At 41.8% G+C, this 22,401-nt stretch overlaps 3 protein-coding genes across 4 annotated transcripts; 1 reads left to right on the top strand and 2 right to left on the bottom strand.

Moving 5' to 3' along the window:
- Positions 1 to 2,037: 2,037 nt before the first annotated feature.
- sona (SON DNA and RNA binding protein a) lies at positions 2,038 to 12,233 on the bottom strand. Its single transcript, XM_062402431.1, has 10 exons — positions 12,096 to 12,233; positions 10,001 to 10,090; positions 9,585 to 9,792; positions 9,159 to 9,235; positions 7,249 to 9,015; positions 6,628 to 7,024; positions 5,889 to 6,406; positions 5,173 to 5,660; positions 4,935 to 5,027; positions 2,038 to 4,152 (listed from the first exon to the last, which is right to left on the bottom strand). The coding sequence occupies exons 2-9, from the start codon at positions 10,026 to 10,028 to the stop codon at positions 4,953 to 4,955; spliced, it is 3,558 nt and encodes a 1,185-aa protein (XP_062258415.1). The 5' UTR covers positions 10,029 to 10,090; positions 12,096 to 12,233; the 3' UTR covers positions 2,038 to 4,152; positions 4,935 to 4,952.
- A 910-nt stretch (positions 12,234 to 13,143) lies between these two features.
- On the top strand, positions 13,144 to 16,578 carry ercc1 (excision repair cross-complementation group 1). Its single transcript, XM_062401848.1, has 9 exons — positions 13,144 to 13,280; positions 13,501 to 13,914; positions 14,447 to 14,550; positions 14,705 to 14,804; positions 15,146 to 15,222; positions 15,576 to 15,675; positions 15,875 to 15,946; positions 16,132 to 16,200; positions 16,281 to 16,578. Exons 1-9 carry the CDS (start codon positions 13,221 to 13,223, stop codon positions 16,341 to 16,343), a joined length of 1,059 nt encoding a protein of 352 aa, XP_062257832.1. The 5' UTR covers positions 13,144 to 13,220; the 3' UTR covers positions 16,344 to 16,578.
- A 3,205-nt stretch (positions 16,579 to 19,783) lies between these two features.
- LOC133967758 (zinc finger protein 436-like) lies at positions 19,784 to 21,952 on the bottom strand. Of its 2 annotated transcripts, none has more exons than XM_062403406.1 (2): positions 21,406 to 21,952; positions 19,784 to 21,325 (listed from the first exon to the last, which is right to left on the bottom strand). In XM_062403406.1, exon 2 carries the CDS (start codon positions 21,275 to 21,277, stop codon positions 20,249 to 20,251), a length of 1,029 nt encoding a protein of 342 aa, XP_062259390.1. In that variant the 5' UTR covers positions 21,278 to 21,325; positions 21,406 to 21,952; the 3' UTR covers positions 19,784 to 20,248. The 2 variants fall into 2 exon arrangements, with proteins under 2 accessions (XP_062259390.1, XP_062259389.1); XM_062403405.1 differs by having other exon boundaries at positions 21,813 to 21,952.
- Positions 21,953 to 22,401: the final 449 nt, after the last annotated feature.

The raw sequence follows: 22,401 nt of genomic DNA, 5'->3' as shown, positions 1-22,401 counted from the left end.
GCTTGTGCTCCAGTGGGGGATGAGAATCAAAGAGTAAATATGGATCTGTGGTGGTTGTCTGTATACTTCCATTTTGAGGCTTCTGTCATCTTCAGTGTGCACTGCTCAGTCCGAGAAGGCCAAACGATTTCCCCTGACATCCACCTGACATCCACCTGACATCCCCCTGAGTGAATTTAATGTTGCTGTCCACTGTTCCGTGAGAACTTCCACCGTGTGTTTTGCTTTTGATCCAGGTATCAACCATGAATCTGAACAAGAAGCTTGGAGCCGTTCCTGAGGAAGAGCTTGTGGATCTGCTCTCTTAGTTCTTCCACACAGGGATTGGCCACTGGAGAGCCCAGGGCACAGCCACCGGTCGGCAGCAGCCCTCATTATATTGGATATAAGTGGCAGGAGGTCGAGCGCGGTCTTGAGAGAACATATCAACACAACACCACAGTTCACTCAGGTGGATGATAATTTGAATTAATGAATATGTTGCATGTATAGATTTGCATTTTTCTCAGAACAGAAATTGGTTCAGAGTAAGACAAAAAAGCTTTAATTTGTCTCTCACCATCACAACAAGCAAACAAAATAAGAAGTCACGAAGGACTGTGATGTGATGAAATGACTGGAAGGAACAGTCTTTGGTGTTTGTTTCATTTGAAGAGGATAACAAGCCACCGCACTGATCAGTCCAAAGCCCCTAATCCATGACTATGGTAATGATTGCATTTTTCATCTCAGCGTATGCCACAGTGAATTGTATTATCAAACCACATGAAGACCAAAGCAGAAAGTCCCACTGTGGTGGGTTTTTTAACCTTTTTATCCGATTCACTGAGCTAATCCACAGATTAAAGCCTTTTAAAGCTTTCTTCATGAAAACTGTGCTGGGTCGCTCCTTTTTACTGGAGTCAGAATCAAAAAATGAAGCAGAAAACAAAGTGTCTAATACATCAAAGCCTCTCACCTAATCCAATTACAAAGTTTCTCCTGTTCCTACACAAACTGCACACTGATGTATTTTAATGCTCATTTTCTTAATAGAGGTTTAAAATGGCTTGTTTGCACTTTCACAGAGTTAATGTCTCCCGATTAAAGGCTTTGGAAATTAATTTACTCACTGATCTCCAGGATAAAAACAGTGCAAAGAGAAAGTGCACCACTTGTTGGAGGATTTCATAACTGCAGGTGCTTACTTTTTTTCTTTTTTTTTTATGAAACTGCATTAAAATGATCAAAGCACAAAGGAAATGGCATGGGTTTATCAGGGACAGCATTACCCATAAAACATTCACATCAATAGATATCTACTTTTATCTTTATCTTTGTCCCACTGACAAACTAACAAAATAAAAACATCAATAGAGGATGGAAATCCTTGGATCCGTCTGCAATCGATATCTTGAACTAACTCATCCCTCTACACTGAGTACCTTAATAGTGACAGAGCAAAAACTGAATTTTGGCAATTGTATTTGGAAGGAAAAGCTAAAATAACATTAACATAAATATTCAGTTTGCCATAGCACTCCCCATTTCTCTTGACCATCTTTGAGATGTTTCTACACATTGAATTGAGGCCGCCTGTGGTAACTTCAATTGAACGGACATGTCTCACTGTTTATAATGCGTATAAGAGCTAATATCAAACCACAAGGTTTAAGGAACTGTGTTCAGTTTAGAGACAGGACTGTCAAGGCTCACAAAAGATTCTGCTTCATATAAAGTTCCCAGGGGAACAGTTTCTTAAATTGAAAAAGTTCGGAACAATCAGGATTCTCACTATAAAGCAGGGTGCCCTGCCAAACTTAACAATGGGGATTGAGAAACTTTCAGGACACTCGTCACTGCAGATCCTCAGACAGTGAAATGTAAATGTATGAGATGAGGAGTTCTAAGATATTAGAAAGAGCTATACAGAGCTCTTCAATTGCTTGCATCATCATATCCAACCATTTTAATGAACCTCAACTCTTTACTGCCTTTGTGAGAAGTGCTGCTTCTTGATCCTGACAGGTGAACATATCACACAAGGACAACAATAAATACAGATCGAGATTTTTAATAACTGTAACACATTTATGTACAAAGCAAGCAATGTAATATTGAACTGACTCCCTAAAAAAAAAAAAAAAAAATCATTAAAACAGTTTTAAGATACCACAGGGAATCAGTCCAACAATATTTGTGTTGCAGAGTCTGTATAGGTACAGTTTGACAAAGCCGTCACAGATCATCTTCCATGGTTAAAAAGCCCTGGTTATAGAAAAACGACATGGGAGGACGGATCCAGAAGTATTTCCCCCTCTGATGAAGCTAAATGTTGGAGTTATGGGGGGGAAAAAAAGAAAACACAATTTCCCCAAAAGCACCAAGTTCGTCTTTGTCCTTCAGCTTACCAACGGGATGAAGGTTTAACTGTGAAACATGGATCCTGTTTACTCAGCTCTAACGAATTACCTAGTGCAGGCCTGACAGTATCTACATGTAAAGAAGATATTAACTGTATCATTGGATTAAACAAAAAAGGCTTGTTGGGTTTTTCATACTACAATTTCTCGTCTCTAAGACAAATCCCAAATCTGCTGCCTGAATACAAAGCTGCAAGATGATCAGATTTGCAAATAAAAAACAGAACAGACGAAGAACCTGATTGTCTTGACAAACACATTTAACAGCGTTACAACTCAGGAAATACTCAGGTTTCATCATTCACCCCTATAACCACAATCAGTAATCTGTCACCCCCTCCATTGTGGTAACATGTTTCGTGTGTGCCTCTAAAAATGGCACCAGTGAAATTTATGTATTAATCAAGTAAACAGCCGAACCAACAAAGGTGTCTAAAGTGTACTCAATACCTGTTTCTAATGTCACGCAGTAAACATAAAAAAAATCTACTAAACAAGTAATAATCACCTACATTAAGGGAAACAAGTTGCATTTTCATCTTATTCGGGGAATATCAAGAACCTGGTGGATTTATACAATTTAATTCTTAATTTTGATCTTAATCTGAATTTATACTATCGTCAAGTGTTATGGTTAGCACAACAACCAGAAATTTTCAATTGTCACCTGCTCTAAAAGTCAAACCCAGACAACAAATGTTTGACATACTTAAGAAGTATTTCTTCAAGTGTTAAGTTTGCATCATGGTCTGACACATTGATATACGACATGCCCTGTGCATCTTAAATAACATGTCTTCTGCAAAACCCAGGAGAACGCGTGTCAGGGTGGCAGATGAGAGATGAAACAACCTTTCAAATATACAGGAAACATGTTTCCACATCTGAGAAAATCCTAATAAAGCAAAGATGAAAGACCAGGTTAGAGTCAAAGCTTTTCTCATTTAAAAATAGGGTGAAATAATTCACACCCAGGGCAGAAGTGAATTAGCTTTGTAAATGGATACAGTAATCTTTGAAATGAATTCCAAAACCTTATTTTTGCAGCCAATATACTAATTTATTCCCTTCTATCACAATAATCAGCTCTGGCATCTGATCCAGGACACATGTCGACACTCTCTTGCCCTGGAGATCATGAAAACAACTCACGTGTGAGGATCAACCAAAACTTTGACTACATTATTTATTAATAAAACCGGGGAGTAGAGGTAACCAAAGGAATACAGCAGAACAATGGAAGTAATCTCCACTCAACACAATCCTTAGCATAAAATCATGAAAGTAAAACTAATTTAGGGAAACTAATCTTTTACAAAAAACACTTGAGCCACTAGTTAGTTTGGTTTGTTTCCTCTTCAGTCTTAACGACGACGTCTGCTTTGAGCAAGCAGCAACACTGAGGGGTTGGTGGTGAAAGTCAATATATACACACACTTTCACACACACTGTACAGTCATACAACTGTGCACACATGTCAGTGTATCCAGTTTTCTCAGTGGTATCACAGGTTACAGTCTGCCTGACTCTCGCCCTCTCTCTCTCACACACGAAACAGGGGAGCAGAGTGGGGCAGGGGCAGTGGCTGGTGCCGGTACTCCTACATTAAAACTGTGACACTACGGTGCTCTTCTTCTTCTTCTTGGTAGTTTATGAATCAGGTTATCCGGCTGACAAAGGAAACCGTGGATAGGGAAGTCCTCTTGAATTTTTTTTTTTTTTTTTACAATTTCCTTCAGTCCTTCGGAGGCTGTGTGCAGAGAATAGTCAGAGTTTAAACAGTTTGCCTGTTAATATAGTAAATAGAGACAAAATAGAAAAAAAATATGTATAGAAAACCAGGCTTCATAACTACAGCAGGACTAAATGATATAGAGAGGAACACTTTAGTGCAGTGAGAGATTAGGGTGTATGAAGATAGACGACACATCTCCACTTCCACCCTCTATCCAGAAATAAAGCCAGAAATATCCTGGTTACGAAAGCTGCCATCTTGCAATTTTGAAGACAGCCTGCACAACTGTGATCAGGGGAGGAAGCCCCGGTAGTGAGGTCCTGGAGATAACACATACTCGACCAATTGTGAGTCTGTCTCGGCTGTCAATCATCACGACTCACACCGTCTTTACAACATCAAATAACCAATTAAAATTAAAAACAGATTCAGTCCTGGATATACAGTGTAATAAGACGTGCCTAAAATGACAGAAACCTTCTCAGAAAATATTTTTATATATTATTTCACATGTACTTTGACTAGTTTGAAGTTGGGTACATGAACTTTACTGCAGCGTGCCACAAGGTAGCGCTCTAGAGCTTTGGCTTTGCTTCACTTTAAGTTTGTCCATAAAAATCACTAGTGGACCAACAAGTCATAAAAATATAAATGAAAACTGGAGTGAGATTCAATTGATCATAAATATAAATAATGAAGGAAGTAGGGGAAGGGGACATCACTGGGGTCGCCAAGTGATAAAACACAAATAGAAAGATGTACAATGAAAAGGAAGAAAAATAGATTGGTATTTTTACCTTGAAGACCTGGCGATTCTAGCTTTCATCATCTGAGACATGAGGTTTAGCAATGGCCATCTCCTCCTTGCTATTTGCAATCATCTTGCATTTCTACAAAAACACAGAGAAAACAGATCAGTTAGGACATGCACAGACACTATATGCTCTTATAAATCCTTACACTACTCACTCCTCATTCAGTCATTCTCACAAAAACAACTGTTAGACAAAAACAACAACTTTAGCCCCCTTTTACCTCAGTAAGCTCCTTGATGGTGTGAATGTTAGCCTGCTGCGTGACCTTCCTCTTTGCTTCCACAATGTGGTCCATGTTAAGAGTTGGCGTTGGAGGGGCGAGGCATGGTGGAGGCTTGTTAGTAATGGTAGGAAGGGGGGCAAGGGGAGGCATGGAAGCCAGTGCTCCCATGTTGGTCAAGGCAGCCGTCATAGTTGCTGCCGTCATACTCGCCATAGCAGCACTCATGGTGATGTTTGACATGTTGGGCATTCCATGCATATTGCCTAAGCCCATATGACTCATGTTGGCCATATTCTGCATGTTGGCCATCCCCATGCCCATTGGAAGCGGTAAAGGTAGAGGTAAGGAGAGGGGGGTAGGAGATGGAGTGGGTAGAGGGAGCTGGAGAATGGCTTTTGGCCGAAGACTCTCAGGAATGGGAACCCCCGCCTTAGCACACATGGCAGCAGCGTTAGCCTTGGCTATCTCCAGCAGCTGGTCCTTATCTGAGGAAAGAGATTGTAGAAGAGATACATGGAAGAGGGGTAATGTAAATAGGGAGACAAATAAGGCACGATTAAGCATTAGAGTAGTTGAAAACTAAGTATAGAAATCTAATAAACAAAATCATGAACAATTGTTACAGAAATATTCCTACAATATATAGAATCACAAATGTTAAAAGTTGATAGTATTAAATGCGATTGTCATTGGTTGTTATCTAATTGTTTTACCCAGGTCAGTCAGCCTTGGAGGAGTCTTGCTGGTGCTGCGACGTGTCCGGGACCCTGAGCGACGTTGTTTCCGAAGAATAAGAACTGGAGAGTGGCTAGGTTCCCGCTTCCATCTGTCCCGTCTATCAAAGGAACGACTACGAAACACTGGACGCCTCCCTCGACCCCTCGATCTAGACCTGCGTCTGCGATCAGTGGAGCGAGTCCGTGAGCGCCTGCTTCTGTCTATTGACCTGGACCTTTTCCTTCGGCCTGTGGAGCGGCTCTTTGATCGCTTGTTCCTGTCTGGGGACTTGGACCTCCTCCTCCCTCGAGCATTGGGTGATCGGGATCGCCTCTTGCGGGGTGGACTGCGGGACTTGGACCGACGGGGTTTGTTTCGCAACTTCGAGCCTGATTGCTTACGGCGTGCGGCGGAGCGGGAGCGTGACCGCCGCCGCCGGGCAGGAGATTTAGACCTTCGTTTCTTCCTGTCTGAAGGAGAAACAGATTCTCTTTTCTTCAATGGAGACTTGGACCTGAGGAAAGATGAATGATAATACTGATGAGTACCTGTACACAACAAGGCAACTGAATACAGCAGTTAGACACAGGCAGAACGTGTCAGATTTCTGAACTTTAAGTCCGGCAATAAGGTAACTTTGAGATCTACTACCTTTAAGACGATTAAGTAATTTAATTAAAGCTCTTTAAGGGACCCATAGCATCCCTGATTGCAAACACAGCCGAACACACTAACCTGGATGGCTTCCTTTTGGATTTAGACTTGGATGTTGATCGTCGAGGGGATGAGGTTGAGCGTGAAAATTTCCTACGGCCCACCGGTGACGGTGACTTTGACAACTGTTTCGTCTGCACTTCTGGAGAGACTGAAACCGAGGAGCTTCTCTGGCATTGAGGTGTAATTTTAACTGGAGAGGTAGAATCCCGTTCTTCATCTGAGCCTTCGGAACTATCTGACCCACCTGGGTTAGGCTCTTGGGAACCAGACCTGGAACCATCTTTTTCGTTGACTGAGCTGGTGTGTTCCTTCTGCACCATGTCAAGGTTAGGAGCAAGCTGCTCCTGCAATTTATCTGAGGAACTTCCCGCTTGGGGGCTGGAGGCAGCTACCGAGGGCACAGGTTTCCAACCACCTGCATAGTACATGTGGAAGGATTTTGAACAAAGACATGTTAGGACTTTGGTTAGGAGAGTATATCTAACGATTAACAGTGTTGATGCATGAGGTAGGATTCACATTTGCTTTTGAAATTATATGAAGACGCTTATTAAATATGCAGACAGCGCAACTATATAAACAAAATCGATTAAGTAAATATAGTTTGCATAAAAATATAAGAATGAAAAAACTCTTTACCTGTTGCTACTGAAAGTCCTTCACTTTCTGCAGCTGTCTCCTCTTCCTTAGGAGAAGGAACCTTTACTTTCACAGGAGAGGGAGATGGTGATCTCGCTGGCGAGGAGCTGTCAGACTTGCCACCACTTGATTCAGACCTAGACCTGGATCTTTTCAAGTCAGCAGGAATAGATGGGGATTTTGACCTTCTCGCAATCTTCTCGGGTGATTTTGACTTCTTCTTGCCAGGTAGTGGTGAGTGAGACTTTGACCGCTGCCTTCGAGACAAAGAGCGGGATTTGGAACGTTTTCCAGACTTTGGAGAACGCTTTCTGACAGGTGACCTGGATTTTGACCTCCTTCGGGCGGGAGGGGTTCTAGATTTGGTCCATTTGCGGGGACTTCTGGTTCTGGAGCGTCGGCCACGCTTAGAGGGTACAATGGAACGTGATCGAGACCGCCTGCTCTTGCGGATTGACCGGGAGCGGGAGTGGCGGGATCTTGGGGGGGGTGACCTCCTCCGTCGAGACAGGGATCGACTCCTTGAACGCCTTCCTCCTGCACGTCTTGCTGGTGTCCGTGACCTGGAGCGACGAGCAGGCCGTTTGGATCTAGAGCGAGAGCGACGTGTTCGATTGATGGAGCGTGACCCTGAACGCCTGCCACCTGCACCTCCTCTTCTGGGTGAGCGAGTCCTGGAGCGCCTAGTGCCTCCACGAGAACGTGACTCTGACCTTCGGCTTCTTCTCGGAGATTTAGAGGGGGACCTGCGCCCACCACGTTTAGGGGATCGCGAAACCTTTCTTTTTGGAAAGGGGGAACTCCGGCGTCGCTTTGGGGAAGTAGATGAGGAATTTCTACGACGTTTAGGGGATTTGGACTTTCTTGGAGATTTTATCACCTTCTTCTTGGGGGTGATGGAGCGAGAGGTGGACCGGGAATGACAGCTTGCTCCCTTTGGAGATTTGGGCAATGGGGAGGGGGACTTCTTTCGAGATTTAGGGGACTGAGAGCGGGACATCTGCCGACTCATTAAAGGAGTTGTAGACTGTTTTCCCTTTGAGGTTGACCGGGAATTGGATCTTGAGTCTTCTTTAATTGTTGTTGCTGTTTGACCACCAGACTGCTGCCTACTTGGACTAGGTGTGGGTGAGCGACTATGACTTGACCCAGATCTCTTTCTATTTCTTCCTCTGGAAGGGGTAGGAGACCTGGACCTTGATCCATCGTGTTCCTTTACCCTCTGAACCAAACTGGCCTGATCTTTCAGGGCCGGTTCATCTCTTGGGGTAGTGCCTTCCTGTTTTGGAATGATGTCAGGCAGTTCCTGGGCATGGCTGAATGTACCGTCTCCATGACTAACTTCAGTCTTAACCCGGACTGTCGCCGTCTGTGTTATCTCAACCTGGCCAGCAGATGGCGACATAGCCTTTTCGGATCCATTGGTGTTGCTGTCCTTCCCTCCAACTGGAGACATATTTGTTATCTCCTCTTTCTTCACCCCAAGTATTTCAGGTTTCTGCATGAGCGTTGGAACTCCAGTCTCCTCCCCGCGTTTGTTTTTTGAACCCAGTTTGGAAAATGGTTCTTGCTGGTCAGATGCTGCAGCTGGAGCGTATTTGGCATCACCAGCTCCTTTGCCTCCTTCACCTTCAGACTCTGAACCTGTAGCCGAGCTGCTTTCAGATGGGGAGTGCTTTTCATCTTTCTTCTTCTTCTTTTTCTTCTTCTTGGCAGCATGTCTTTTGTGTTTTTTGGATTTTGTATCTCCCTCTGTGTCCACACGATCTGACAGAAGAAATTATTTAGTATATATATATATATATATATATATATATATATATATATACATATACACACACACACACACATCAAATACAAAAGCAAATTAACCCTGCACTTTATTGGGAAAGTGTTTGTCGATAACTTACCTGTAATCACATTCCTTTTACTATCCTCCTTCAGCCCAGCAGTGTCTCCAGCTCCTGTAGCTTGGGCCAGTCTGGCACTAAAAACACAAGATATTAAATTGAACTGCCAAATACTAACAAAGCACGCATTGGCCACAATTTAAATTTGGGTCCGTTACAGAATCTTACTCAACTAAGTGAAAAATACACTCTACAGCTCATTATTGCAATTCAAAGACATCTACATTGGATGATGTGATAAAAACTGATTAAAGTAAGTGTGAGAGATGTGAAATGTTGATTATGAATATATCACCGTTCATAACTAACAATTTTAGTGAAATCACCTGAATCTTGTAAAATAACAGGAAAATTCTTATTTTTGGCATCAATACATATCTCAAACAGTATTTTGGTTTACTCATGTGCTGGTGATTTTAGGCTGACCTGGCTCTGGTGGTCCGAACAGGTTTCGATTGAGGTGGTGATTCTGCATCGGACTCAGCACCAGATTCTGAGCTGCTCTCCTTATCACCCTTCCTCTTCCGCTTCTTCTTCTTGCTTTTGTGTTTTCTGTGCTTCTTGTTTTTCTTATGGGGTGTATCATTCCCTTCCTTCGCATTTAAGTCATCTTTCTCAGGTGCCTCATCCTCACCTGCACAAGACATGAGCAATGATTCACAGTCTAGGTTATTTCAAAAATAGAGCTTGAGTTGTGAAAGAGGCGGAAAAACATTACTGTCAAAATCATTCAAATGATCCTTAATGTGTTTTAAATAGTTTTTGGCAATGCAGCTAAATAAACTGTCAAACTGGATTAGAATTTTAATGACAGATGATTTTGTGTGTTATCCACCACTCACCTAATGGGATGTCCACTGCACATTCCATTGTGCCGCTGTCTTGTTCAAGACCCTCTGAATGTCACTGGTTCGCTGCTCCCTCACTCAACACTGGGGGTAAACATAGGTATTGGAACTCAAATCAGTATAAAAAAATGCACAAACAAAGGAAGTACTGTATATTTCAAAACCACGCTACAACAAAATGTTAAATAGCCACGTTTTGATTAATGACAACTGAGCTGTGCAGTCATACTTCCATCAGTATCTGAATGTCATTCAATTCATTATCCTTAAGTTGCAGATAAAATATTACACTGTATAACCAGCAGGACAGCTACTAACTACCAAATTTAAATGAAGCTGCATCAACCCTTCTCTAAAAACATCAATAACCTTTATAACAGTAGACTTGTCTGCTGTTTTCTGTGTTTGACCCCTCTGTGGTTAAAACCAAAGAAGCAACTTGCAGGATCAGGATTGGAGCTCATCTCTTTCAAATTTGTCCCAACGAGGCACAGTAATTAAAAAATTAGGTAAAAATAAACCAGCGTACTCTAACAAACCAGCTCTGATTCATGTGTGCCACTCTGAATTAAAAACAAAGCCATGCACTGTAGTGATAGCAAAAGAACATCCTGTGGCCAGATAGTTTGTAGACTCTGGGCACAAAAAAACAACAGATAACTCTACAACATATCATAGCTGATGAGAAGACTTAGGATAAGAAGAGTCAATGATTATCTTTCACTTTTACAATCTGTAAACACTATATACACACACAGATTCCTGTACACAATAATAAATAAGAGTGTGAGCAGTGGCATCCGATTATCAGACTGGAAAGAACAGCCGCATGTATCTAACGCTTCCATAGACAAAATACACTGATTGAGAATATTCCAGGGTTGTAATAAATTCACAAAGGTGACACCATTTAATACAGGAGCAGTGGTCGTATTTGTCATTATGCATCAATACAAACACTTAAAACAGACCCTCTCTACACGAAACAACGTTGAAGTTTCTCTATCACAATGAGACTGGATTTTTGATGCAAAAAAAAAAAATTCAAATTTATAAATATCTAATTGTAAAGCTTAACGTATATTCAAGACATAAATAAAGGCTTACTCCAAAAACTTGCGCTTCACGCAACTTAACCTTTCGACATTTGAACACGAACATACCGATCTGATGAGATTTAGCTATAAGCCCTAGAGGCCTGTGCTTGACTAAAGAGAGAAAGTAAGTCGTCATGATATCGTAAAAGTTTGAGCACGATCAACACTAGCCATGCCACCATTAACACGTGAGGAGCACTAACACTGGCAATGAAGCCACAGTCTCAAACACTAAAGAAAATACCCATAGGCTATTTTTGCTGAACCCATTCCCTTACTACAGTTATTAACAACAGTTACTCCAGACAATGAAAAACCCCGATACTAAGAATGTAAGTTATCTACATCCCGTGATGATGCTTTAACCAACACATCCAAAGGACATTGCCGTTTCGGGCTCATGCTAAAGCTAACCATCGAAAGGGTATGGACGCCAACATGTTATTTTAGATTTAATGTGAGTTAATACAGTTAAGTCCGCTGCAGCCGATACATTATTTACTATGTAATTACACGAGGACACGTTTTTAACAAGTAGGCTAAGGGGGGGAAAGGCAGAATAAACTAAAACGGAATCAAAGTTTATTCATCGCCACGTTAGATAACCTCAATCACTGCCGGGCCTGCACCACCGCAGCGAACTTTAACACCATTATCACATCGCAAAGCACAAATCACTAGCTAGCTAACGTTAGCTCAAGTTAATATAACAACGACTTGACGGCCTATCTGGGGAACCCATTCATTTAGGGTTCCGACGTGCGTACCGGTTACACAACGCAGACGCTATCGCAGCTACACATGTAGCCTGCACGCCGCGGCCTCAGCGGCGCCTCACCACCACCTCGTTCCGCTAACATGTTACATCTGGCTAAGTTAGCACGATGCTAGCCATTCAACTAGCTAGTTTGCTAATATTTTTAGAGGCTACTTATTTCATCAGAGCAGCGTCGTTGGCTCGTCCACGTCGTGTGTCTACAGCGCAAAATTACCTCGTTTGTGTTGGTCGGCGGTTCCTTTGTGGAAAATACCAGATGACCGCGGTCCTGGAAATGTGCGGGACCAAACAATCGCTGAATGTGCTATCCGACAACGTCCGCGAACTTACTGGTCCGCCATGATGGGGAAATGTTTCCCGACATGCTGCGCGGTTTCAATGGCGGCGTCACGGTCTCCTAGGCAACTCCTTACCGCGGGATCCATCCGATCTGCACTTTGTTGTTTTTGTCTTGATGTTCATTATCACATGTTTATTTCCTCCAGTGTTTAAGTGTCCGGATAGGAGCTTGTTGTCGTATAATATATATCAGACAAATAAACAAACTCGTCGCTAAACGATCTGACTGCATGTTGAAAGTTGCCACTTGTGTTAACTGGAGTCAACACATTAAAGTTTGTCTGCGTGGTTGACATGTGTTTGATTTGGTTAAAGAGATGATTCAGGGATTGGACTTTTTTCATTTTAACTATATAGTCTATTTTCTGCCAGGGAGATCTACATGGGCAACAATGAAATAAAGTTTTCCTATATGAGGTGGCATTAATTATGTTGGGCTTTGGCCTGAGTGGTCTTTTAGTCAATCAATATCTTAGACAGTAAACATGTGTATATGTTCATTAGTGATAGTTGTATCACTGTGATAGTAACATCAGAAAAAAGTAGCATGAGACGATTGAAAAGTATCAAGGGCTGAAAGAAAAACTAAAACAGATGTGAAAGGTGAACTGCAATGTGATCCCTGTGATAGTAGGAGCATTGGGGGCTGTAACCCCATAAGTACATATACACACTGTATAGATAGATAGATAGATAGATAGATAGATAGATAGATAGATAGATAGATAGATAGATAGATAGATAGATAGATAGATAGATAGACAGACAGACAGACAGACAGACAGACAGACAGACAGACAGACAGACAGACAGACACACACACACACACACACAGACTTCGACTATATACAGTTTATTGTGGACATTTAAGGGGACGCTTTTATTCTGAAGGAGGTAGAGCGGAAGTGTCATTGTTGCTATTCCTGTCAGACGATAGTAAGCAGTAGTATTTCGAGTCGGTGCTTTTTTTTATTTGAAAAGTCTTTATCAGTTGACAGACATGAGTAAACGGTTCAACATTAACCTGGAAGATTCAGCTTTCACCAAAGAAAGAACACCGGTCTGTATTCTGCCTCAAACTCAACTCTTAACTTCGTGCGGCTAATAGTTAGCAAGCTAACCGACTATATACAGTCTATGACCGACTAACATCCCCTTCAAATTCAAATGTCTAAATGAGCAGTTTAGCGGCACAACGCTTTGGTCAGAAGAGCTTGATATAAACATTCCCGATTTTATTTATAATCCTCAGACCAGCTCTTCGTCTAATTGTTTTTCAGCCAAAGCCGCAGTTTGTGTCTTCATCGAAAGGAGCTGTCTCCTCAGCCTCCTCTGCTCCAGGGTCAGTGGACCAGCCCATGTCTTATGCTGAATACATCGTCCAGAGTAAAAGCACCGTGGCTCCTCAGAGAGACAACATCTTCAATGGTCCCGGGACAGATGGTGCTGGAGTCTCCAGTGTGAAACAAACCCGGCCTGGTTCAGGATCTTCTGCCTCTGGAGGGTGTGAAACAGGTCTGGATCAGGACTGTTCCAATGGGACTGAAGGTGGACCTGAGGTGGTTCGGACTGAAGAGACACAGCCGGTTAGCACGGACCAAAAAGAGGGACACTGTCCACGGTCAGATACAAGCCTCAGCCTGGGTCCCAAACCAGTGGGGACAGGGAGCAGCATTATTGTCAGTTCTCGACAGGTAATCAATCCTCAGGGTTTTTCCATCAGGCCACAAAGATCTAGGATTTATAAAATCACTGGGCGTGCAGCCATGATAAAAACTTGTTTATGAGTCGGTGTGGATATTGTGATGATAAATGTCAAATCCTTATTTTTTAAAGGCTGCTCTTTGCTTCTGAGTTAAAGTTGAAGACAATTGATTGTGGTTTTAAACTCTTATTTGTGGGCAGGAAATTACAACAAAACACCTCATAACTCTGAGGTAGAACATTCTAAACAATGATTTGTTATACCTCCTGACTGTGCTTGCACAATGCATAAGCATTATACTGATAAATATTTAACCACAAACTGGAAGGATAATTCTATCACAATTACTATGATTACCCTAAATTATTCATCTTCAATAGTAAATAGTAATTCGCCACACCTGACACTTCCAATGGAGAGGCAGATTCTTGTGTTAAATCTGGAGAGGATTGTTTTCTGGTTTGTTAGTTGTTGTGCAAAATTGTACGTATCACATCTCATTTTTTTTTACATTCTTACAGAGAGGGAATCCCATTCTGAAGTTTGTGCGGAGTGTTCCGTGGGAGTTTGGAGATGTCGTACCGGACTATGTGTTGGGCCAAACGGTGTGTGCTCTCTTCCTCAGGTGAGGTTTTGTTCTGGAAGAATAGTGTGTGAGATCAAGATGTGTATGAATGTACACAAGAGGAGTAAAGTTTGTTTTGTTAATGTTTAATGGTGTTTTCTGTCTTTTGTGTTGCCTGTTTGGTTTGGATGTTGGTTTCTGGGCTGGCTTGAAGCCTGAGGTATCACAACCTCAACCCAAACTACATACACGACCGTTTGAAGCTGCTTGGACAGACCTTCACCCTGCGAGTTTTACTGGTGCTAGTAGATGTTGTAAGTAAAAAGTGTTATGTAAATACATTCAGGCTATGTTGTAAGCTATATCTGTTTATTTGATAGGTGTTGTTTTCCACTACAGTAGGTTTGGACATGTAATAATGGGATGTTCAACTTTGGTATTTTTTACTAATAAACACAAGCTGTAATGTAAGCCTCCCATTCTGAACTCTTGTATATCATACCTTGCCTAAATTGTATCAGCTCTACTATTTAAAGTGTGATATGTAGCTGAGGGCTGTTTCACGTCTGCATGTCTACATACTTACAAAATATTTGGTTCAAAAAACCTACAACCAAGAATTAATGTAGTTCTTCTCACTGGTTTATGATCAAAGAAAGATCCTCATCATGCATTGAAGGAGCTGGCTCGCATCTGCATCATGGCCGACTGCACTCTCATCCTGGCTTGGAGGTAAGACCAGCTACAGATTGCCAAGAAGACAGATAAAACATTTTTTCCGAACCACAGAGAGAAAAGAGCGAGCTTGAAAATGGCTTCGATAACATTAACTTTGTGAATTGGGAATGCTACTGATAGTTTTTTTGTTATTATGTAATACAGGTTTGGTATTTGTAGTTTCTGTCTTTCATACTTCAGCAGTCTTAAATTAAATATGCTCATTCTGGCCACAATCAACACATGGAGAAACACTCGTAAACCCTAACTCTAGCATGTTTTATTATATCTGTTAGTAATCTAGCATTATGGCTGGCCACAAGAACAATTAAAATATTCCTAACGTTTTAATTGTTTTGATTTAATAGTCCGGAGGAGGCAGGACGTTACCTAGAAACATATAAGGCTTATGAAAAGAAACCAGCAGACTTGCTGAAGGAGCAAGTGGAAAAGGACTATCTGTCGAAGGTAGGCAGTTTCATCCAAAGATTTAAACATCCGAAGCTACCTCTAATGTGATCCTTTTGCCACTTCAGAAAAAAAGTTGATGTTTTTATGTGATCTGATTTAATATTTAAACTCTGATTAAAATATAATAAAAATAAAAATTCTGAGTTTTTCCATCTCTGAACAATGTGATGCTGATTGGATTTGATGTTTTTTAAAGGTTACAGATTGTTTAACCACTGTCAAGTCTATAAACAAGACCGATGCCATTACCTTACTGTCCACGTTCTCGGTGAGTATTACTCAACACAAAACTGTATTTTTTCCTCCAGTAGCTGCTCTGTACGACCAATATTATTGTAATAATTATTTCTGATCACTGTACCCCTCCACACACACATTATGTGTCTGTAAGAACATTGTTTCCAGTTTTGCTGAGTGATATGTGATTTCCTTGTATTTCTTTTTTTTAAACAGTCCATAGAAGGAATCATCAGTGCATCTAAGGAAGATTTGGTTCTCTGTCCAGGCCTTGGGCCACAAAAGGTACTTTAAAGCATATAAGCAAGATATAACTGTGCGGAGGATAGATTGAACATTTGTTCAATTAATATTTCTGCTCACAGGCCAGACGACTCTACGACGTGCTGCACAAGCCCTTCCTCAAGTCCAAAACAAAAGACACCTGAAACTTCCCAACAACAACATGAGACATGAGTTGGTCATCACCTTGGACTGCACTGAATAACTACCAACTGAGAATCAAGGATTGTTTCAAGGATTTAAAATATGAACTGTTCACAGGTCAGCAAAAAAGGGTTTCACTGTATGAAAGGTGTTTTTTGAGTTTTGGTGTGCTGTAGGTAGTTTAATGTTTAATGAATTTTATGGAAATAATGAAAATAAATGTTTTGTATATTTTTATATTTTATACTGTGCCTTAATTCTTTGTTACTTAATTAATTGAATATACTTAACAAAAAACAAAAATAAGCAATTAAAAATGAAATATTTGTATATATACAGTATATGAATAGAAGGAAGGAAGGTCCCGCTGATAAATGGGCCTAACCAATCCAGAGTTAGTCTCAGCTTTCAAACATGTTCACCCCAAAGTCAAATCACTAACTTGAATGACACTCAGTAGAGTGTATAACACAAAGGTCTTCCCTGACCCATACTGCATTCTTCCACCAGGTTTCATGGTAATCTGTGCAGTAGGTTTAGTGTAATCCTCTAGCAAACCCAATAACCATCTTCTCTCAAAGTTATATTTGCTAGAAAATGCAGTGAAACCAAAATAGACATAAATCACAATGCAAGAGGCTGCTTGTTCAGCTGCTGAGCTTTTTATTTCAACATTTCTTTGAACGCACCACTCAGAAAGACACAGGACAGACACCGGACCACCTATATTACAAAGAGGAAATTGGTGATTGTTAACTTGAATCATGTTAGTTTTTAGGGTTAGGGGTCAATTTTTTTCTCATAATGCAGAAGCTTCACTTGGAGATGTTGTCATACAGAGATGTACTGAAACATATGGGCAGATTCTTCTTGTCCCTCTGAGGAAGATAAGTAACTGGAAATAGATTTAGGTCCCCACAACATAAGTTATAACTTGACAACACAAACAAGCTTTTTTCAAGTTTGGACATTTCTGTTAAGGTTTAATTTTTTCCATCTGGGTAGAAAGTTGCTTTAATTTTTATAGTTTACCCCATCATGTGTCTTTCCAATGGACTGTGTAAACGTGGATGAATTATAAAACAATGGATACCTGTGTACAAAAAGATGAAAGTTGTTCTGCCTGACCTCTATAGGAGCAAGAGCTACAGCGACTTCATTTGATTCACTTATTGGTTGTTGACTTGGCTCATTGTGGATTTGCTGTCTCTCTTTATGGCAGTTTTGTGCATCTTTAGGGTCATTGTGGATCTTTTTGTTGTCACTTTGAGTCCATTTGTAGTCGTTCCATTGACTTCCCAATGAAAAATGTTAACAGCCCAATTTATTGGCCCAGGGACTCCTGTCTATTTGTGCCCCTGGGCCTGTAGGCCCATTCAGTAATCTGCTCATGCATAGAAGTATAAAAGTATAAATTACCATCCAAATATCACAAGTTTGCGCGTGGGTCAATCATGGCTACCATAAACAACAGATAGTGTTGTAAGCTTGCACGTTTTCTAACTGACAACCTCATTTTGAGTTTTAATAGACTGTAAATCTGGTAAAGCAGAGGAACAGAATCTCTGTGTAATATACTAAATTACTGTTTACTCATAGGTCAGATATAACCTGCACTGAATATATTCCCCCATCTGCTGGATAGACGGTGTTACTACATGGTATGAATAGCATGTTATGGTTTAAACACACTTTTAATTTGTCTAAATAATACACATGACATGTTATAATGATTCTCATACCCATTTTTCGTGATGTTTTAGGTAATAACACATGGTGAGCTGTTGCAATACAAAATACACACAACTAAATTTCCCAGCATGTACATCACTCTTATATCATACCCACTTTCTTTATATTTTTAAACAAGAATCACTCGTTATTGTCGCTTCACAGTCACTGCGCCCTGTGACGTCATCTACCCGGACACTCTGCAAGTCAGTTACCTGGAGGTCCTTTGTGTGCGTGTGTGTGTGTTTGTGTGCGTGTGTTTTTTTTCTACATTAAGAAAGGATCCAACCCATTCACCTTGGAATCCGTAACCAAAGGTATGTGCTTTCATTTGTCAGGAATTCGAGGGTCAGTTTCAGTTCTGTGTAAAGACGCCTGGAGTTTTCCACGGTTTCATGGCCTGGAACACTGCTCATTTCGAGAGTCTGGAGACAGGAGGTGCAACATTGGAGCTAAACACTGGACCGAACTCAATGAATAACACACCAAAACTTCCCTCAGCACTTCCTCTCTCTTTCATGCTGTTACAACATGGAACATAGTTTATTCACCTACAGCAGTTTCTAACAGCGAACTCAAAATACCTTTTGACTTGAACACCACCGAGCACGTTTGTGTTTTAATCCAACGCTCATCTTCTTGGCCAAACTAAAAGGGCCCTCGCAGAGCACATCAAATACATCTGGATCATTAACCAAATTTCACCTGTTCATACATACATACATTATTAGCACTTTATTTTTTTATTTCTTACAAGATTTCTGCGTTATTTAAAGATTAACTTCTTTACCAAGTTTCAATAACATTGATTCAGTAGTGTTTGTTTAATGCTTGTGAAAGTCACTTATACAGTAATGAAGGCATAACCTCCTCGTCAGATGTAAGAAGTCAAAGTCTCTAATAGCTGACAACATCAAATCGCCTCTTCTCTCTTCAGGCCAACGCGCTGGAAACAGACTCTCTTTGTGTTGGACAGGCCGGTCAATGTGTTCGAGGGAGACTCGGTAGGAGGAGCCATTGTCCTGCACTGAAACATCAACAGCAGCACAGAGGACACTGACAGCTGCAAGGCAGAAATCTTTACTTCATATAATTAATGGACTATAACCCATAAAGTGGTGGGAGATTGCTTTATCATATTTTATAGGACCTTGGTTGCGTTATTCCCATGCAATGTGACTCTGTTACATCCGTGAGGCTCCCAAGAGTCCTCACTATATCTTTGGTGCCCTGAAAATCTGTGTCTCCATAGGTTGTTACAAAGAGTTTCCCCATGTGGGAGGTGACACGCTCAACGTGTCAATGACAGGTGGAAATCCACAGAAAACCAGTGACTCATCCTCTGTTAGGCTGAGGGTCAGTGAAGGCATCAGCTGCGAGCTGCTTATGACCTGTAATGGAAGAGCGACCTTCATTTTATTATGAACGTGCAGGTCACAGGAGCCTCATCTGGGCCGACATGTAGCCGCACTGTGGTACACGTGATAACCACAGGCCCAGGTGATTCAACACACCATGATGAATGCAATGGGAGGAGGGTTGGGTTTGAATGAGCAGGGGATGATCAGTGTAATTTCAATTGAAATGCTTGTTTGGGCTCAGTGGGGGAAAAGGTTTCAGAGAAGACAGTGCTGTGCTGACAACAGAAACATGTTTTCATCAAATATTCGTGGACGCAGCTGCAATAAATGAGAATTCAAGTTCAACACAATATGTTTCTGTCTTTATTTTCCCACAATATACATTTACTTTGCATTTGTAATTTGTACAAGTGTTTTAAAAGCCAATGGGCCTGTGTGGAGAAAACAACAGATTAACCATGAATTACAACAATTGGAGATTTCTTTTCCTTGTCTATATGAAAAGATTAAAGTGAAAATGCATGCCACATATATATTATTTGTACTAATGGCTCAAACAAGCTAAAATGTGCAATAAAAACAATGAATTGTTCGCAATAAAATTCAGTATTCTAAATAACATAACTGTGCAATTTGCAAACAAAAATTAATAAAGTCTGTTGTGTTTCTGGAGCAAATTTGTTCTTTGTCTTTTCGGGAATTTGGAGACGAGTGTCTTTCATTTGTTTCAGGTGTTTTTAAGACAATATCTTAATATGACCATCGTAGAATTGCATTAAAGATGATTTTTGTCTAAGAGGATGCCTGCTTCCTGGTCACTGCTCTGTTTTACTCTTTGCTTTTGACCTGGAGCGTGTGTTGACTTCTGAGGATAAATGCTGAGTGGGTAAGGATTCAGGATCAGGAGGAAGAGGAGGTGATGAAGGATTGGAGAGTGGAACAAACAGAGGGGGTTTTACAACTTTGACTTTAACCGCCTTACTTTTATCCTTTTTTTTCCTCAAGTGTTTATCACAGTGGTTCACAAAGGTGTCCAGCTTGACAAAGGTCTTGTTGCACACTTTGCAGTGATATGGCCGCAGTCCTTTTTTAAGGCGTATGTGCAGCCGGATGTACGACGATCGGACAAAGGTGCGGCAGCAGACGCCGCACTTCAGATCATCTGTGCTACCCTCTGTTTTCTCGGGTTGGGTCGGTGCTGCTGCAGATGCTGGCTTGGCCTTCCCAGAGGACTCCTGGGCCTTGTGAGAGAGCAGGAGGGACAAAGACCGAAAACCCTCACCGCACCGCTCACACTTGTACCGCCGCTCCCCTGTGTGAATACGAACGTGCGCTAGGAGCCCGGCCTTCTGCGTGAAACACTTGTCGCAGTAGGAGCACTTGAAGGGCTTCTCGCCAGTGTGGAGCCGGCTGTGCGTCTTCAGATGCGAGGCGCGGCCGAAGGTCTTGCCACAGTCCGGGCATTTGAACGGCCTGTCTCCGCTGTGGATTATCTTGTGCGCTATCAGGTGGGAGGACTGGTGGAATAACTTGCCACAGGTGCTGCATCTGAACTTCCTCTCCTTGTTGTGGGAGGTGAGGTGAAGGTTCAGGTGGGCGGAGGAGATGAAGGTTTTGTTGCACAGGCTGCAGATGTGGGGGTCCAGGCGTAGGCGCCGGTGCGGCCGTCGGCCATTGGAGAGACTGCCGCCGGCCTGGCAGGACGGACACCTGGACTGGAGTGTCTGCTGCTGGTTGGGAGGGGATGACGTGCTGGTTGAGTCGGGCTCTGGTTGGCTGAAAGTGCATCCACATTCTGAGCAGTGGCCAGCCTGTTGGTCTTTATCACTGGGTTTATCCAGCATGGTGCTTTCTACAGCCACAGTGGAGGAGCAGCAGTTTCACAGGGACATCTGAAAGTCATAAACACCTATTTAGTTATGACACATACTAATGTAAAGAATATACATGCACTTCTACAGAGGTCACCCACCTCTGCCTAACAGCTGTGTTATTATGAAAAAAAAAACAGGTGCATTCGGATGTGGGCCACTTCAGGCAACGATGCAGCTCTTCTGGTCTTCTTGTGGCCCAGAAATGGACGAGAGGCTAAAGTGGCCCTCGTGTAAAACATGTATTGCAAATCAATTTTGGGTCTTTGTTGGCAAACAAGCGGTGATCAGTCACGGTTGAGCTCGTGCATGCACAGTGCACAGCAGGTCTGATTCGAGTGGTTGCCGATGGCCATGACAGACGACTGATGTCCACATCTGACAATCCTGATGTGCACCGCTGGACTGAACAACCAATCAGCTGTTCCGCAGGCCTCGGTGTTCGCCCTGAACAATGAGGTTATTGGAGAACGTGAGTAACGGCGGATAAATACATGATTTTACATACCGCGTTCATCCTTCTCTAGAGACGAGAACGTGCGTTTGTAGAAAGCAGTTGTCTCTCAAATACAGACAATTGTCTTAGCGACACAATTTGATATCCGATCACATCTTACGTCCTGGCTTTTTCCTGCTGAGAGAACCCGCCCCCGGATCTGTGGCGAAAACATAACACAAAACACAACAGGCTGCAGCGACATCTAGCGAGTGGCGGAGGAACATGTCTCCACCACGGGTTTTACTCTGGGACTCTGATATGCAATATTTTAATGTAGAGTCATGGTGCGTTCACGTGCTGTGGACACTGTAAAAACAAAACAAAGAAAAACAAGTGTCGTATTTACGCTTAGAGAATAACATGATACAATCCTAAAAGAGGATAGATGTATTGAAGTGAGAGTAAAAGATCAAGTAATTGAACTCAATCAAACAAGTTAAAAACGTATGTTTTGGCTTAAAAATAGATTTTGGATCTTGTGAGAGATGGACACACGGTTTGCAAATGACACAAGTTTAATCCTTGGACAATTTCTTGCATTAGAAGCGTCTAATTAGAGCTGATTGCAAACTTGTGTGAATTGTTTTTTACGTGATGA

This window comes from Platichthys flesus, chromosome 13 (genome assembly GCF_949316205.1).
Source record: "Platichthys flesus chromosome 13, fPlaFle2.1, whole genome shotgun sequence".
NCBI lineage: Eukaryota > Metazoa > Chordata > Actinopteri > Pleuronectiformes > Pleuronectidae > Platichthys > Platichthys flesus.
This window is presented reverse-complemented; position numbering and strand designations above follow the sequence as displayed.

Excerpts from the sequence above, each read along its gene's own strand:
- LOC133967758 (XM_062403406.1), bottom strand. The coding sequence starts at position 21,277 with ATGCTGGATAAACCCAGTGATAAAGACCAACAGGCTGGCCACTGCTCA.
- ercc1 (XM_062401848.1), top strand. The coding sequence starts at position 13,221 with ATGAGTAAACGGTTCAACATTAACCTGGAAGATTCAGCTTTCACCAAA. Across the intron at positions 14,551-14,704 it reads GTGTGTGCTCTCTTCCTCAG|CCTGAGGTATCACAACCTCA; the intron begins GTGAGGTTTTGT and ends GCTGGCTTGAAG. Across the intron at positions 14,805-15,145 it reads TACTGGTGCTAGTAGATGTT|AAAGATCCTCATCATGCATT; the intron begins GTAAGTAAAAAG and ends TTATGATCAAAG.
- sona (XM_062402431.1), bottom strand. The coding sequence starts at position 10,028 with ATGGAATGTGCAGTGGACATCCCATTAG. Across the intron at positions 9,236-9,584 it reads GTTCGGACCACCAGAGCCAG|TGCCAGACTGGCCCAAGCTA; the intron begins GTCAGCCTAAAA and ends TTGTGTTTTTAG. Across the intron at positions 7,025-7,248 it reads AGGACTTTCAGTAGCAACAG|GTGGTTGGAAACCTGTGCCC; the intron begins GTAAAGAGTTTT and ends TGTACTATGCAG.